Below are 18,331 nucleotides of genomic sequence, written 5' to 3' on the forward strand. Positions count from 1 at the left end.
AGGCAAGTGGTAGATGGAACACTTCAATACAGAAATCACGATCTTTGTGCATTACTGCATTACCAATAGTTTTGACTTTTAAAGAACAAGCTAGGAATTTACAAGTTAATAGCGGTTTCACTTCAGGGACAAAGAGTAATACATATAATATTTCAGGTCAGATCAAGCACTGACCTTGGAAAAAATTATTCTCCATTTCTTTTATGAATCCTTTGACAAAATAAATGAGGGAAAATGATGGGCAGTTAGGGACAAACCATCTTAAATGTGGTTTTGTGCACTAATCTCAGAACTGGAAGTATTTAAGTGTAATCTAATGTTATTCTCTGCCAGAATTACCATTTAAAATATTGCAGTGAAAGTAAAATAGCTCAGGAGATTGAGAACGTGATGGCTTGTGCTTTCCCATTCGTGGCTGAGTAGGAATTGAACCTATAGTTTCCTACATATTAAAGTTAAGATTTTAAAAGTCTTAAATCTTTATCTTTGAGCTGCCGGGGTAACAGAAAGGAGGTAAAAGGGTATGGTTGTTCACCTTGACTAGGCTTGGGAATCTTCCTCTAAAGTGATACTAAGTCAAAACTATTTGTGTTAAATTCAGTTTGGATTTTAAAAGTTTCAGCCTTGGGGTGTATTTTCAGCAAGTAATCTGTTGTCTGAGTAACTAACCAGCTCCACTGGGACGAAAAAGCGGATTGATTAATTTTATCCTTAGTTGGGTTTCTTTTGGAGGAGGTGAAGGAGAGCACCATGGTAATTTAAAAGAATTCGTACAATACAAGAATACAGGAATTGCCTTCAGGAGGGACAGTTGCATGGTACCGTTCTTTGGGTTAATACACAAGTCGTGTATCATATGGATGACTAAGCTCTTACAGGTTTAAAATACCACTCATGAAAAATGGTAATGTTGAATGAAAAAACACAGAACTGATGACTCCTTCCCCCTCTCCCGCCCCACGGCTTGTTTTAGTTTAGGTAGTAAGCTTATACGTAAGATTAAATTAAAAAAAAATCTGCTGTGGTCTAGTTGTATCTTCTGTCAAATCTTCTGCTAAATCTAGAGAAGACTTCCATGGGATTGATTTATTTATATTTATTTATTAAGTCATTAAATAAATTACTATTTTCCTTTTACAAGGAAATTTTCTATAAAGTTTTCACCTAACCAGATTTCAGGTGTCCTACTACAAAAAGAAATACGTATACTAATTCAGACTCCCATGTTAATTAAAATGCTGCAATGTGATTTCAGTCAGTGGAACCACAGAGAAGCAGAGAGTTGCACCCACGTTTACTACGGATGAGGAGTTAAGTGAATCCTGTAGCAGTAGATTCTTTTACCAGTTTTTCAGTACGCGTGCATTACGTCCATTGAGAAATGAAACTTTAGCATTTAGTCATCACTGAAGGCAAATGCAAAATACCTCCTTCTCCCTTATTAAATACAGCCATGTTCTAGGATGGGATTTCGTACCTTTGCCATTTTTTTCTTCTAAAGAGCTAGATACTGAAGGCTCTTAATTGTGAATTTCAAGAATCCGATCTTCTAGCTATTTCTCAGGGTGGGGAGGGCTGTGTTTGGTCTTGTTTTTACGTTTTGTGGTTTGAATTGAGGATAAAATGGAAGCTAAATGCCAGTACCTGAGCTTCATCTACAGATCACACACAAAAGTTTTCTTCCTGTTTGAGCCATTTTATTATGACAACTGAATTTAATATCTGATTTAAGGAAGAAAGGGAAATGTGTATCAAGGTTTCTTGTGTAATTGTTCACTGACTCCTTAAAAATGTTATGATACTAAAATGATTAATTGGACACTTACTGACTATATTGCCTTGCAGTTTCATGAACAGACTGCAGATTTTTTTTTTTTTTTGGAAAAGAAAATAAAACCCAAACAAACAGAAACAACCGTTTGTCATAAAAAAGATTCAAATTTATAATGCTTTAGAGAATTGGAGCAGCCTTGTGGTCGGGGCAATTTGTAGGATTGGAACACACAGATCTGTCCGTCCTCACAAATCCATAGAGCGTCCAAATTTCTGGATTTTTCTCAGGTGGGTGTAGCTTGCTTACTCCAGTGAACTCTTATTTTGGAAAGAGGTTTGAGTGTGCATAAATGATAGTAGCTACCGGGAGATATCTTGTTTATCTGGATTCAGTGAACAGAAAGCAAACTGAGAACAACTTAATACCAAACACTTTATTACTTACGCTTGTTATTTACAGTATTTACATATTGCACGTTCGCTGGAATGTTTTATACATTTATTATATAAAGTAAATTAATGGCAGCTTGTGTTTGTGTACAAAATCCATGCTCCACTGTCCCAAAAAATATGTCTACTTGGAATTACGTTCCTGTTTGTCATGCAATTTGTACTCCTAGGGTACAATGTGACCCCAATGCAAGTCTGTTTTAACCAAACTTTTAAAAAATTGCATAAGCGTGAAGGATATCAAGTGACCACAACTACTGTGGAGCAGATCTTTAGTAGTTCTAGATATACAAACAAACATTCCTTAAAACTGTAGAATTAAGCAATAGAACATCAATTCTCTTGGTGAAATATTTGTGTTTACATAATTTTTGGCAGCATTACACATCAGTTGTAAAGTGTGTTTTTTAAGTATGGAGCATTAAGTACTACTGGCAGTTCTGCTACTGTAAAGAATGTCAATCTGCAAACTTGACAACATACAAAACGCATGTTAAAAGAATTATGGGAAGTAATCTGTTAATCTGCAAAAATAAATCTCTTGTTCACAATGGAATATGTTATAAAGGTACTAAGTTCTATTTCCCTGTTGGTTTCCAAGGCACTTCTCTTGGTTCTTGGTGTTTCTTTTCATGGTAATAACATCTGGTGGATTAAAAGAAAGAAGAAAATTGCCTTTCATCATTTTTATTCTCACGTACACGTGTTCAAGAATGTATTTGTCATATTGAAAATAGTAAATAAAACTGGAGAATTCAGTAGTAACTTTGGAAAGATCTAATAGTGCATTTCCGAGTTAGCTCAGTTTAGTTCATGTTCATATCAGCCTGACTGCTAAATTACTGTTTTGTTTGTTAATCAAGGCTGAAATTTTGGAAAGTGTCCCTTTTTGTGCTGGTTCCTGTTAGGTAGAGAAATTTGGAAAATACAGTTCTACCTATTCAAAATGTGCTCACAGTTACATTTAGCCTGTTCCCTTGGGTGCAGCTGTGAAGTCAAAAAGTGAGTGAACCTCAAGGACAGTATTAACAGATTGCGAAATTCTGTCTTCATGTCTTGGTGTCAGGAAGGTGTTGATACAATGTCCAGTAACATAAATCTGTCAAGGTAGGGTTCAAAGGATCTAGGAAGGATTTGATGTTTCATTGGGCACGTTTGTGAAGAAATTTGAACTCGTATAAACAAGAAACAAATAGAAGTAACTTTCTGAGATTCGGTCCTATAAATATAGCCCCAGGGATGTGCAAACGCTGAGGCAACACAAACTGACTAGGAACTGCAGTGGTTCAACTTGCTACCCGTTCTAGTAACTCTTCCCAGAATAGTTTCTTGGAATGAAATCAAAACCATTTCTATGACACTGGTGTCAAAAACACTGATACAAAACTGTAAGTTTCCACATTGCTTATGTAAGTATATTGCCTGCACTCTAGATACGTTAATTCAAAGGTTGAACAGTGAAGGTTTCCACAACCCTTTAAGCCTTCTGGGAAAATGTAATGTAACCATCTCTGTGCATACGTATCTAGAAATCCATCCTCTCTCCAGTAACTTCTGAGTTTGTTTTCTGCAACCACATTTTCTAGACAGGTCACCTGTCTAGCATTGAATGCTGCAAGTCTGTCTGCCCAGTTTCATATGTTTCTAAGACAACCTGTTAATGCCCTTATTTTGAAGTAAAAAATGCACTATGTCTTATTAGTCAATAGGAACTGCACGGGTGAAAAACACTGCTTTTACATGAACAGATGCATAAGAAGCTTGTGTTTCTCAGACACCAAAAGTCCATGTGGGAGATAAAAAACAGTAGTTCTCTGATACTAGATTTCTTCTGATGTCATTTTTCACAGTTAAAACTTTCGTATTGTCTGTCTGAACAAATTTAACTGTCTTCCCCACGAGCAATGGGAATGCTCTGATATTTTGAGGTTCTCTGCATTTTCTACTGCTTAAGTATAATTTGTAATGGGATCATTTGAATGCAAAGTCAGTCAGACTCGACATAATCCATTGGAAATCAAGCTATCGGTGCATACAGAAATACTTGTTAGTAGTATTTAAACGTATTTAGTTTTGCTATTTTTTTAAAGCTATTAGGAAATGTAATAATGTTACAGAAAAGCTCAATGTAATTTAGGTTTTTTCTGGCTTTGCAGATAGGACAAATACTGTTTTAATTTTTTTTTTTAAATAGCCTTCCTTAGAGGGGAAACTGATGTAAATTTTCCTTATCTTGCATTTTCATCTAGCTTATTTTCTGTATGTGTGCCCATACTGTACCCTATTTAAGCTGTGATGTTTAAAAACATATTAACGTGCCTTTGGTTTGATCAGTGTGTGGTACAACTAACAAGTTAAACACTGAGAATTTAATAAATAGTTTTTTCATTACTAATACTAATGGGAACATGCAGCTCAGTGAAGGTGAAAAACTGGAAGTGGATAGGATGCTCATTTGTCTTTTGGATGGTTATCTGATCAAAAGCTGTGGGTCTTACATTCCCAGTGCTCAGCTAAACTGTGTTTTCAGAAACCTTTGAAAAGGCCTGAGATTTTTAGCACTGGTCAATCTGTTGTACTTTCTTTATTTCACATAGTCTACATCGTATGCATCAGTCCAGGAAAATTAGACTAGAATTTAGCTGAGGATGGCAGGTAGTCTTAGTGGAGATACTGAATACTATTTGACTACAGTTTGTTGAGAACATAGGTAGCTGTACAACTTCTTTCTCCACTTTCATTCGATTCTTAGTTCTCCTTTGCTAATGCAAAGGAAAAAAAAAAAAAAGACTAAAACAGAAGAGAAATCCAATCAGCGATACCTGAACTGAACTCGTGTGAACACCCAGGTGGAAGTCTGCTCTAATGTGAGTATCAGATCACAGAGACGCATGCATTGAAGATGATCAAGTTCTTAATGTTACACCTGGTGTTGGCCACAGAGACCCCACAGTAAGGCAAACTCTGAACTGCCTCTTCATAGAATTGGACTATGCCACAGTAGTAACCATGTACATTGGCTGCCTATTTAATTCAAAGTTCTGATAAATGTCTTAAATTAGTTACCTTGGGAGCTACTTCCTGTCACCAAGTAGAGGTGATTGAAAGTTGTATATGATGGATCAAGCTATACTTTCTAGGAAAAAAAGGGTCTGCCTTCACTGAATAATATGCAAAACCCACATCTTAATTCCACCTTCACTATGAAATTAAAGTGTCTGACGTTTCTTGAGTGCACTCAGTCTGAATAAGAAACTGTGCAAGTAAGAAAGCAATTAAGGGCTGTTGTTTCCATTGTTGCAAAACTTAAAAGCCCAATCATTATTCTGGTTTAAGAATAGTTTTAAATAGTGGATATATAATATGGTGTACAGGAATGGGGTATTTAGTGTGGTATTTCAGTTTTCTCTTCATGTATTTAAAGTTTCCAAGTTCATCTTGTATTTTCAGCTTTTTTAACATATATGACTAGTATGGTCAATACATCTTGAGGAGTTTACACAGATTTTTCTGACTTCCTAAGGAAATTCCAGTTATCAGTGTGCTTTAGCTTATTAGGAATTTTATAAAGAAACTTTGACCTTCTTAGGTATGTATTTTTATTCTTGCCCTATCATGTGCTTCAAGCAAGAAATCCTGTTTCTGTTGCTTTTCCTTTACATATTGTTAATTATATCTGCTTCTCTAGGAAACAAGCTACTGGTAGATTATTTTTAATACACTTCTAGAATATAAGCATTTTCTGTGCTTAGCCTGAGATTCCTACTACTTGCACTTGTCTCTTATTTATTAGTATAAAACTGTTTGTGTCCTTCATTGGAAATAACTGTAGAAACTTAAAAATACATAAATACTTGTCAGTACAGTAATTAAGAGAATTCTTTAAAACAGAAGTCTGTAATCATGCAGTCCTTAGTCCTTGAACTACTCCTTGTGGTACAAGGAGGTTTGAAGCATACGTTACGAGATCATGTTGGTCTCTAGCAAACACTTACAGAGCAGGTAATGGGAAAGGGAGGGAACCAGCAGTAGCACCTGCAGTTTTCAAACAAAAGCAGTAAAATCTGTGTGACTGTAGCCAAAGTGATTGTAACAAACGCTGTCAAAGAGGCCGGATTTTCTTTTTCAGATTCATCACCGTCTGTCACAAGATCTGAATTGGGAACTTGAAGTAAAGACTTCAGGAATCTTGTTCCTGACATTCTTTACCTGCTACAGATACGGACAACGTAACGGTTGTTGGATGTATCTGCATGGAGTGGAGCAAAGCAAGCATGGAGTAGGAGGACTCTGGGAAACTGGGAGAGAAACGAGGCAGAAGGACAGGACAAAAAGAGCATCAGAGACAGGACTCTAGCATAGCTGTGTTGAACACGAGGAGGAGAAGGTGCTACAGAATAAAACTAGTCAGAGATGGTACTGGTGGCAACCAGGGAACATGGCCTGGGTTGCTGACTGGAGAAAAAAAAAAAGGAGTACTGAGTGATGGGGTAATATAAATATGCTGCTCTGGCCTCACTCCTGTGATCTCAACAAGTAAGAGGGCTATTACTGGGGCCCTGCGCTGCTTGTATCTGTGAGACAGGCAAAATGTGAGCATACACTAAAAAAAGAGAAGAGGGAGCCCAGTTACGTATGTGTAATAATGTGTACATATGAGAAAAAGTGAAGTCTCTATAAACACATTGTATCACGCACACACACCCCCCGGTTAGGTATATTCTGTGATGGTCATAGATGCCTAATTCCTGGTTTTGAATCTTATTTTCTTGTTTGTTCTTAACACAGTTTCAATGTCTTGTGTGCTTTAAAGCTCTGATAGTCCAAAATGCATTTTAAGTACAAATAAAACCAAAATCTATCCCTTTTTTTTTTTCCTTCTCCCCAAATTGATCTCTAAACATAGACGGATGCCCATGGATCTGAAAAATGCAACAAAACCATTAGTTTGCCCAAGTATCAAAGAGCAAAAATTCAGCTATAGCCCAGCCCGCTCACAAGCCTCCAGTGAAAAAAAATCAGCTACCGACCAAAACAGAAAATATGATTTGTTGGGGAAAATGAAAGTATATGTGTCAATAATTAAGAATGTGTTATTTTACTAGTTTATAATATGAGTGTAAAAAGATTTTTTTTAAATGTATTTTTCATTACAGTTAATATAAATGGTCAAATTCTGCTTGTGAATTTAGACCCTTGCAGAGTAGTATCACATAAGAAATTTTTGTTATCCGATATTCAGGAGTTAGTCTGAGCTTCAGAATGGATACTAATAGCCTTATGGCAGAAACCAGGAATGTTTACCTATTGCCTAAATAAACTCTTGGTACACTAGAGAGCCATCTGAAGTAAGAAATGGCTTTGAATTCTTGTTTTGCTATGTATAAGTGGTACTATGTTCAAAACTTTACAACTTCTTGAAAACACCTTGTACCAATGATAACTATACACTGTGGAGAAAAAGGATGATTTGATAAGTGGAAAAATACAAAAAGAACCCATTTTTCTCCAGCGCAGTTCATAAAATGATGAAAACAAATAAAGCCTGTTCTATGAAAGGGGATGTCTTACCCACCCAAATTAAGCTGATGCAGTGGGGAAGCTTTGAGGAGGAAGGATGCTTTATGGAGACACCTGTGGATCTCAAGGCATATATGGTAGAGAATAGTCTACTGTTCTATTAGTGGAGGCTGTTTAAGAGTGCTGATAATGATTTGTATCTGTGTGGAAAATAATGGAAGTTGAGGCTTGTTACTCACGTTGAAGCATGCCTCCCAGTTGAGCAAAGGAGTTGTTTGGCAAAATGAGATGGACTTTTTTAAAATAGACTCCCAGCTTGAGATGTGAACTACATAAGTTACTGTTCCTTCATATGATGAGTTTGTGTTCATGTGACTGGGTGTAAAGATACAGAAAAAACTTTCTAAGGAAAGGGAGAAAAGAATTCTGTACTATGATGCATCTGCTTATTAGTATTGGTAATAACATTATTCATCTATGAATATCATCTAATAGCTAATTTGTTCCTTGCTTTCTGGATTTTGTAACTGGCAGGTTGAATCCTTGGCATTTCTCCTAGTTAGATCAAAAGATTTACCTATTTACTAACTTTTATTTACCCTAATACTATATGCAATTGTTTCCATGATTCCCATGGCTGCATGTTTCAAATTAAGACAGCAAGAAATGTAATAGTTATTGGGCATTAGAAACATTCTGTTTTGAAGCTGGGCTAGTTTAGGTTTATTTTAGGAAGTCAGATGGAAAATACTTAAGAAATGTTGAGGAATTTAGCATAAAGTCAGGCTGCTGAATTATATCTAATGATTTAATATATTACTTCTGCCCTTGCTATTAGAAAAGTCTTTTCTAATGTCTAGCTGGAATCCTCTCTTCTTGCAAAGTTAAACAAATTATGTCTTATTTATCTACACTGGATAGAGAGAATGGCTTGTAGCCACTTTTTTTGGCTAGCATTGAATAGCTCTATCATGGTTTTGTGCAGTTGTCTTTTCTTTAGATTAAATAATCCCAATTCCTTTCAGCTGTTCTCATAAAATGAGTTTTCTAGGTCTCTGGTCATCCATGTTGCTCTTCTTTGGACTCTTAAAAGAAGCACCGATATATCTTCATGGTGTCCTTAATTAAATACAGTATTCCAGCAACAGTGATTATTTCAGGTGCTTTATAAACAATGTTTCTATTTATAAATTCCAGTATGGTTTTTGTCTATTTTCAAGTGTGACATGGTTGACATGCTCAGTTTCTGATCCACTACAGCCCCTATGTTTTCTACAGAACTATCTGACTAGTTATTCACAACTTGCCATGTATTTCTGCAGTTGATTAGTCCTGCATGACTTCATAATTCTGCTCTTGCCTTAAAATTTTTTCCTATTTTTAGACTATTCAGCTGATTTTCCAAGATTGTTTTCAGTTTCAAGATTGTACTCTATCATGATTGCTTCTCCTACAGTCATCCATAAATATACTGTCCTCTAACACTCAAGTTATTAATGAAAATATTGAACAATACCATACCCAAAATGAAGCAGTGTGACTCTGATCAATACATTTTTCCAGTTTGATAGTGAAGAACTAATAACTTACTTGCTTGTTTTTTCCAGCCATTTTTACATTCATCTTGATCACATTTCCCTACCTTACTTGTGAGAACGCCATGCAAAATAGTGTCAATGCTTTCAAAAAAAAAACTAAGATGCTTAATATTTATTGCTTTTTCTCACTGATTCTCTCCACAAGATGTGTATTTTATCACCAAGTTAAAATGTCTTGGTTTGACAGCATTTCTGACTAACAAATCCATATGGGTTATTATTTATCCCTTTGTCAGAGGTCACATTATTTGTCTCAGGTAAAGGCTGAGGACAGAATGTAAATTAGTCCTTTTGTATTCTCATGTTGTCAGTTTTCTAGAAATACAGATAGTTTGGAAGTACTTTTTTGGTTGGTTGGTTTGGTTTTTTGGTTTTATTTTGGTGCATGGTGAAATTTCCAAAGTATTTGTGGGAATTAGAGGTACATCTAGGCAAAAAGGGAGGGAATAAACCCATAGACATGAGAGGTGAACACAATGAAAATCCCAGGAAATCCCAGTAGTTTAAAGTTAGTTTATCAATGCTACTAATAATACGTTTTAATGGAATTGCTATAAAAGCACCTGCAACCTATCTGCATTTATAAAGCTTTCATGTGTGTAGCTATGTATATATTAACTCATACTAAAACGTACACCATAGATCCACAGCTGCACACATCAAAGGGCTGCTGCTGCCAATACAGGCGATTGTGTTCTGAGTCAACTCTTGAAAAATAAGCTACAGCTGTTGTCGGTTTTTTTCTACAACAAATTCACTATCTGCTAACTGTCTGCTTCTATGAATAATTCACAGCTGATGCAGATGGACTTTTATATAACGACTTCCAGTAGGGGGTACCCTTTATTTATCACCAATATTTGCCAGATTAAGCCAGTTACTTCAAGGGGAATAAGTACTCTGAAAGGGGAATACCTTAGTGAAAGGACAACTGCTACTACCCTCCCATGAATTTTCATGTACAAAACACAAAATCCACTGCTTTGCTATGCAGTAGAATGTCATTACTGCTATGAAAAAGCTTACCTTTATCCTTCCATGCACATTGGGCTTACTGCCAACCGAGTAAGAAGCCTGGCACATCTTTTATAGTCTGTCATGAAAAAAGAGCACAGATTACTAAAGCAACCACTTCTGCTTTTAAAAATCAAAATTGGTAACAGTGTGCAAATTATTGTCGTAATGAAGTTCAGTAAACGCCTTAGTTAGCAACAGAAATCAGCTCCTTAGACTTAGAAATGGAGCGTGTAAAAATTCTGTAACTGAGAGTCTCGCCTAATGGCATGTGTAACTCTATGCAACTGATTTCTGCATATGCGCTATCTAAACAAATGGCATGAATGTGCTGGGAGCGTATGTATGTGTGAAAGTGTGTACATCTGTGTCTATGCTTAAACGTGGGATCTAAACATGTGGCTGTAGTATTTCCATACTAGAGGAAGAATAAGTAGCGCTCATCCATCTTTGAAATGCAGCCCTCAGTGAGCAAGTCTATCAACTTCAGTAACGCAACTCCAATAAATTTTCTTCCTGGAAAAACTGTGAAATTAGACAAGTAACATCTCCTAGTCATAGGAATGTTAAGTCCAGCCTGAGTAGGTGACCACATCATACAAATTACTTCATAACTGTATCAAGTTTCATCTTAAAACGAGTAAAATTGTTTTTTCTACAGTGGTCCTATTGTTAGTAGTTCTTATTTTAGGTACCTTCTGCATTCATAATAAGGGTCAGAACCAATGCAAAACTACAAAATTAATCAAGATTTTAACATGGCAAACTGAAAGCGCATTTTGTGCAAGTTGGTTATGAACAGAGAGCAGAGCAAAATACTTTTTAGGTGCCAATGGTTTACAAAGTACTAGAAGGTATGCCAACTAAATGCTTTTGCACTGACTACCCCCATGTTGCAGCATCACAGATGCTTTTAATTTCTTCGTTGTTTGGCCTTTGAATTTCTACATAGAATGAACATTATTACCTGAAATCAGGGCATGAATTCTTCATACTAGGCATGAAGAAATGAAGCGGGTTGTTTACCTCATTTTCCTAGAAGAAAGTTACTTTAAGGAGATGCTAGTCAGTCCAGTCCAGTGACTGATGTTGCTTTTCGTTAGGTGTTATTTCATTAATGAGAAACTACATCTAATGTTTCCTAGAGATGCAATGTTACAATCCCTAACTCACAGCATAGATATGTTATAATTGCCATTCATACTAATTATCCTCCATTATCCAGACATTATGTTGGTGGGTATGTCACCTGTCAGGAGGAAAAGGCTAATGCAGACTGTAACACCAACTAGTTTTTAGCTTCACAGCTTGGAGTAGTCATTAGTGCTGAGTCAAATGATGGTGGTGGTGTGATCCTTATGAAAAAGGTAATTTGCTTGTTCAAAACAGACTAGTTACAAACAGCTTCCATCTCCGTCCACGTAAACGGAATGTGATCTGGTTAGCCATTATCTATAAATCCTTGTCTTTTGAAGGTATTCCTAATCTGAAGCCTTACAAATAGGGAAAAAGTCTGCAATTCTTACCAAATATGCCTTTAAAATATATTGGGCTGAAATATTTATTAATACTTGAAACTTGGAATCTGTAACTCTTGTTTCTATTCCCAGCTCTGCTACCGCCCCAACTGGTTGACCTCAGACAAGTAAAATAAAGTGTGCTTCCATTCTGAAACAGCTGAACTAAAATAGCATCTGCTTACTCAACAGGTCCACCTCAGTATGAATCTGGAGCGCATCTACTGACTGATAAGTGTCAATGTTTGATTTTATTTTTTCTTATTCTCTGTGCCGCTAAGACTGATGAGGTATCATAAGCTGAATTTTCTTACTTGTGTCCATTGGCATTTTTTTTTTTCACTAAGCCTTAGGAAGTTACACTTCAGTAATTCACTGAAGGCAAGGGCTACAAAGATTCACTGTCAACACCACTGGTAGACTGGTAGCTGAACAGTCAAAATATGTTCTACATAAATAATCAATGAAAAGGAAACAGCCCCACCTGGATTTCTGATCCTACCTTGGATTTGCAGTACTAGAAATGAAACATGAGAGGTTCGTGAAAGGAGTCACGTGTCCCTATGAAAAGCAAACACCTTTGGTTTGGAACCAAAGAGGCATATACATCAGTACCTAAGGAAGCAGCGTTTACAGCCGTTCTACACAGGCTATTTGCAGTGAAAAGGTTGTGTTTTCATTTTCCTCGCTGTAATGCTGATGCTGATCTAGCAACGCTGTAAAACATACTTCGTACATTATAGAGCACTCCAAATTCTTCATTGCAAGGAACATATTCTAACATTGTACCACTACTGGTACCTCATAGAGCTACTAAATTTTAGAGTTTTCTGTAGTTTTATGCAAGTCTCTGGTTTTGGCACTTACATGCTGGGATGGTGCAGTCCCTTGTATTGTGATAAAGCCGATGAAAGTGTTTACTACATTTTGGGCTAAAGTAGAGTGGACCTGAAATATTAAAAAAAAAAAAAAAAGTTACGAATCAGCGCAGCTCACAGGAAGAGCAGTGCAGCTTATGGTATGTATGTGAAATGGTGGATACCAATGCAAAATTAAAACATACCTGTTAAATGCTTTAAGAACTTGTCTTTCATCCTCAGATCTCTGGGAACTATTTCTGTTGGGCAGAAAAAAGAACAGTCATTCTGTGGCACTGGAGCTATGCTTGTCAAACATAGTATGAGGAAAACTCTGTCCAGCAAACATCACCACTACGTCCTGACAGATGCACAGAGATCAAAAGTCCTTTGCATACAGTAGGCCAAATTGCAAGCATTTGTTTTACATAAGAAGCCACTGCAGAATGCACTGTGAAACACACTGTGGTGATGAAACAAGTAATGTCTCTTAGGTGTGCAGTCATTAACGATGATGACGATTAACTAAGAGTCAGATTTTAGCTCTCTATAAATTACATTATCAAGTTCACCTAGATTTAAATTCTTCCAGAAATTTTAGTTCATGGTTGCTCAGAAATGGCATATTCCGCTAACGGTAAAGACCCAAAGACATATTCAAGTTTGGGTTTGTGTCTTCTAATTCTCTTATGCAAATGTATCCACTCTTTTGTCACAGATATGTTTGTACAAGCACTGTCCTGCTGTAATCGTGAAACTGGATTGATCGCCTTACAGGAATCTTTCCCCCCCCACACCCCAGCAGTAAATAAAATTCACAGGAAATGATCCCAAGCAAATTGCTCTCTTCTGGCTCCCTGTGTTTGTGGTTTACCGCCTTGCGTTTTGTGTTCAGCAGATGGCAAAATGAAACTGGTTTACTGAAATCCATTTCAGCCCTAACCCTTGCTTGTGTCTTTCTGATTTACAGCTATCTTTGATTGCTTTCCGTTACGAACTCTATGCTGATAGCTTAGTGCTGATTGTGTATGATACACTACATGGTGCTTTATTTATTTGACCATAAATGCCTGAGCAGCCTTTTTCATTCCCCTGGCACCTCTTATCAGATATAAAGCAAAGAGCATTTCCATCCAGATCTGATTCACTTGCGAGGTTAGACACTTCTCGAAAGTCATTCTTCATTTACTTCTAACTTTAGTCAGTGTAAGTAAAATTGACCTTATCATATTTGACCTAATTATGTCATGAAGAGCATTAAAAACACACATGCTTCACTCAGAAATTTCCCGTGGGACAAGCTCACTGGGAAAGTGATGCCAAAACCGAGATGAAAGACTCTAAGCAGTAGTTCCTTTTCAGAGTTGCTGGGAATAACTCCATTATAATAACAGAATGAAAAATCCTGCTTAGGAGCCAATGACACCGCAACCAACTAATCTGCTCTGAAGTAGGTTTCTTATTTACATAGATAACTGTTCAGCACAAATCAGACGTTTTGCACCAATATGCTGATGTAGGGTGGCCAACAACTGTGCCCATGTTCCACATGGAGATTTAGAGTTGTGCAGATCAGGGTTCCCTGCTTAGTCTGCCCTCCTGAACTTTTCACCATTTATAAAACAAAATGTTCTCGCTATGCTGATCTTAAGTGAAACAAAATTGTCTTCCTTTGTATATTCATTAATCACCCAGATGGAGAAGTAACATTTTCATGACAACCACCAACAAACGCAAATCATGAGGATATTTGAATATGAATGAGAATGAAGAAAAGGTACAATGAAGCTTTATGAGATCAATAAAGGCAAAATAAATAGCATACTAGCAAAAGGAAAGGCAGTTTGGAAAAAGGTGAGTGTAGACATCTGCTGGAAAATATTCAGAAAGTCACTTTCAGTAGGAGGGGTAAAATGAGCAGTAGTAACGCCGTAGGGGGTTGGGAGTGACAGTGAACAGCAAATTAGACACAGCAGCAGGAGAAGCTAAATCAACTTTCAACTGGACGCACAGAAACTGAGCGGTATCTATCCATCACTGGGTGACTCGGTACAACTGCTTCCACGCTGCTCTGGGCAACCCTGCACCTCTGGCAAACCAACCTGGGCTTTCACTGGAGGTCAGAGAAGAGACATTAAAATAAGCAGAAGGAGGATGGCAGGGGTTGTCCCAAAGTAATCATAGCTTCTATAGTGACAGGGGAGTACTCTGTTTCAGGTCCCTGGTATTTCAGAGGTGCTACCTCTGGAGTACAAAAGGGATTAACTAAAGTTTAATGAAGCCGAGCTGCAGGAAAGACTTCTAGAGGTGAGATCTATAAGGACATACTGAAGTCCTGCAGGGGAATTCTTGCTAGGGTCATTTCCAAGCAGCAGTTAAACCAAGCACATTTTAGAAAGTGGTAAACTTCCAGGAAAAAAAGCATTTTCATCCCTCATTTCTTTGATTTCAGCCTATTTCAGTCTTTTCCCTTATTAATAGGTTTTGTTCAAAGCCAACACAAAGGAAGTCAGACTTCCAGTTGAGCACATTATCCAGAGAGAAAGACTCTGAGATGTGAATGAAGTTTTTCTATTCCAAATTTGCCCTCCGTGTCAGTTTCTGATACCAAAGAGAATCTGCAGGTATTTTGAGTGGTGAATTCTTGATATAAAATTAGTAACCTGATGTGATGTTTGATTCACCAAGGCACCCTACAGAAAAGAAAAGATCTCCTAAGCCATGGACTGTGACTTACCAACTCTCTGCTCATCCTGGTATCCTCCGTAGTCAGCCACTTCCCTTCGATCTAAGTTATAGTCGTGCTTGGAGAAGTACTGCACCCCACTGTCCTTCTCCAGGTGGTATCTCTTCAGTTCCTGAATGATCTCCATGATCAGATTTAAGAGACTTTGCCTGTCCTTCAAATCAGCGGAGTCAGTTTTCTCTTTGCAATATCCTGCCGAGAGCATTAAGAGCACCAGCCCCAGCAGCCCAGGAGACCTCAGTCCACTCATTGCAGTCTGACCTGAAGGGCGCACGAGCAGATGGAAAGGAAGGATCCGCTGCTGTGGGAGTATTTCACTGGAAGAGAAAAACGGGGGTGGGTCGGAGGTGGGGAGACTCGCGGGGCTGCAATCGGGAGGAACATCACAGGAGGGATGCGCGGAGACCGCTTCGCAGCTTACACAACGCGGGGGGGGGAGCCCGGCCCGCTCCGGCAGCCCCGCCGCCGGGCTGCGGGGGGTGATCGCCGCCGGGGGAGCCCCGCTGCGCCCCGCTCAGCCGCCGCGCCCGTCCCCGGCGGAACCCCCTCGCCCCGCGCGCTGGCGGAGCAGACCCTCGCTCGCCACGGGCCAGCGGCGCGTACCGCCCCGCCTCGCCTCGCCTCGCCCCGCCCCGGCCGCGGAGCGCGGCGGAGGAGCGGAGCGGGGGCCAGGGGCGACAACTTTCCCCGAAGTTTTTTTTTGCCGGAGGACCGCGGCGGCTGCGCACCGAGCGAGCTGCCCCCACACTCCTCCGCCGCGCTGCAGGGCTGCGGGCAGGAGCGGGGGTACGGGCGGTGTGCGGCTCGGGGGGCAGCCGTCCGGGGGCAGGGCACGGCAACGGCAGCCTGTCCCTTCTTCTCTGCCCTTCTTCCCTCCCAGCTGGGGAAAGGGGCGCGGGCGGCCAGGGCCACCTCCGCAGGGAGCGGCGGGGGACGCTGCCTCATCCCCGGAGCCGCTCGCCTTCGGACGGCTGAGTGCGCCCCTCCACGGGCTGCCGGGGGCGGCCGCCCCACGGACGGGGCTTCCCGTGGCGGCTCTCCCCCGTCAACTTTGGCGGGCTGTCACCGTCGTGGCCCCGACTGAGCGAGGGGTGGGGGCGTGGGGAGGGAGACGGGGGAGGAAGGAGGGTTGCCGGCCCTTGCCGGCCGCTTTTACCTGTCTCTCCGTCCCAGCAGCCGAGGTGTCTTCCCCCCCCGGGAGCCGCTCCCCGTCTCTCCCCGGACGGCAGCAGCCCGCGAGCGGTGGGGAGTCCAAGTTTTCCCGGCTGGCCCTCCCGCCCCCCTCCCGTCCCTGCGCTCCCGCCGTATCCACAAACTACTCCATCGCCGCCAGCCCCAGCGCAGCCGCTTATATAGGCTATAGGATGGACATGAGACGGCAGATAGTATCGACTTGGAAGTGGGTGGAAAACAATAAAAGTCCACTTGGCAACCTCGGGAGCGTCGCTGCTTGCACAAGCCCCCCCCTTCCCGCCCTCCCTCCCGCCCCGGTCGCCCCCCCCCTCCCGTCCCTCCCCCTCGCTCGGCTCTCCCGGGTAGGGCTCAGTCACTCCTTAGCCTCTCTGCGACGTAAGGAGACGGTCCCAAGTGTGTATGTGTGTGGAGTGGGAGGGGGCGGCGGCGGGAAGATGGGGGGGACGGGGGGGGGGACGGGGGGACGGGACGCGCCTCGCCCGAGCCTTTAATTAGAAACGCGCTGAGGAGCCTCTGAAATATTCATGGCCTTGGCGCGGCTCCCCGTCAGGCGGGTCCCCGGCCCCGCGGCCGCAGCCGCCGCGCTCCCCGCCGCCCCCCGCAGGGGGCCCGGCTGCCGGGGGCGGGCGGGGAAGCCGCCTGTGTACCGGGAACTCCGTGCCCAGCTGCGGCGGGGAAGGGGAGGTGTTGGGGGGGGGGGGCGAGCAGCCGGGGAAGAGGAAGGCTATTTTCTGCTCTCGCCCGACCGGGAAGCCGGCGGAGAGAGGTGGCTGGAGCGGGGTCTGGGTGGAAGAGGCGGGCGTGTCGCCTTTCTCGCCGGTTCTTGGCAAGGGTAGTCCCGGGGGGGTGGGGCCGAGGCGGCTTCCTGGGCTCTCGGCGCGGCGCTGCCTGGAAGGGCTGCTAGCGGGGCCGGGTGGGGTGAGGAGGCGGAGGAGGGGGGCGAAGGCAGCGCCACCGGCTCCCTCAGAGGAGGTGACAGCCCGAGCGATGGGGAGGTGCTGGCGAGGGGCGGCGGAGGGCGAGGGGGGACGACAGCCGCCTTGTGCTTCCCTGGGAAAGCGAGACCCCTCCGGCGAGAGCCACCCCTTCCCACACACGTCCCTCCCCAAAACAACCCCTTCTCAGCCCAAACTCCCCGCTGCGCTCCCCGCCGAGCCCCTTGGAACGCGCGGGGCGGCGAGAGTGTGTGTGTGTGCATGTATGTGAGAAACACGATCCGGCTGAACTTTCCTGTTTACTTTGACTGTGTGGATAAACCTCTCCCCTTGGCAGCCGCGGCGGGCAGAGGCGGCCCTGGATGGGATCGTCTGCCGGCCGACCTTCCCCAGCCCCCCGAACGGCGACGGGGTGGGAGCGTGAGGCGCTGGCGGGGTGGGCGACAACGGCAGCCGCCCCGCGGGACGCGGCCGGTGGCGGCGGGCAGGGCCGCCCGCCCAGCACGGACAGGTAGCGGTTGCGTCGCCGGCAGCGGCGACAGCGGCCCCCGGCGGCCGCTGCCCGGCCTGGGCCCGGCGCTGCCCAGCCGCCCGCCGCCAGGCGGCGCTGAGGGGCGCGGCCGTTGGGGCTGTTAGCGGCCGTTAACGGTCGCCCCCGCCGCCCCTCAAGAGGAGCGGCCGGGCCGGGGCAGCCATGCGGGCAGGGCTGATGCCAGCTGTCAGCCAG

The 18,331-nt window shown here is 42.3% G+C and overlaps 1 protein-coding gene across 3 annotated transcripts in view; it reads right to left on the reverse strand.

Annotated features, from left to right (window-relative positions):
* ALKAL2 (ALK and LTK ligand 2) overlaps positions 1 to 16,928 on the reverse strand; it is a 35,068-nt gene extending 18,140 nt beyond the window's left edge. The window contains exons 1-6 of one of the 3 annotated variants that reach the window (XM_063330389.1): positions 16,632 to 16,928; positions 15,467 to 15,792; positions 12,936 to 12,989; positions 12,740 to 12,820; positions 10,368 to 10,434; positions 2,575 to 2,868 (exon numbers count right to left, since the gene is read on the reverse strand). In XM_063330389.1, coding sequence (XP_063186459.1) covers positions 10,370 to 10,434; positions 12,740 to 12,820; positions 12,936 to 12,989; positions 15,467 to 15,725 — 459 coding nt within the window. In that variant the 5' untranslated portion in view covers positions 15,726 to 15,792; positions 16,632 to 16,928 and the 3' untranslated portion in view covers positions 2,575 to 2,868; positions 10,368 to 10,369. Of the gene's footprint in view, positions 1 to 2,574; positions 2,869 to 10,367; positions 10,435 to 12,739; positions 12,821 to 12,935; positions 12,990 to 15,466; positions 15,793 to 15,896; positions 16,603 to 16,631 lie in introns of those variants that run through there. The other 2 variants (XM_063330387.1, XM_063330388.1) reach the window with 2 other exon arrangements.
* Between the last annotated feature and the right edge of the window lie 1,403 nt (positions 16,929 to 18,331).

This window comes from Chroicocephalus ridibundus, chromosome 3 (assembly GCF_963924245.1).
Source record: "Chroicocephalus ridibundus chromosome 3, bChrRid1.1, whole genome shotgun sequence".
Taxonomy (NCBI): Eukaryota; Metazoa; Chordata; class Aves; order Charadriiformes; family Laridae; genus Chroicocephalus; species Chroicocephalus ridibundus.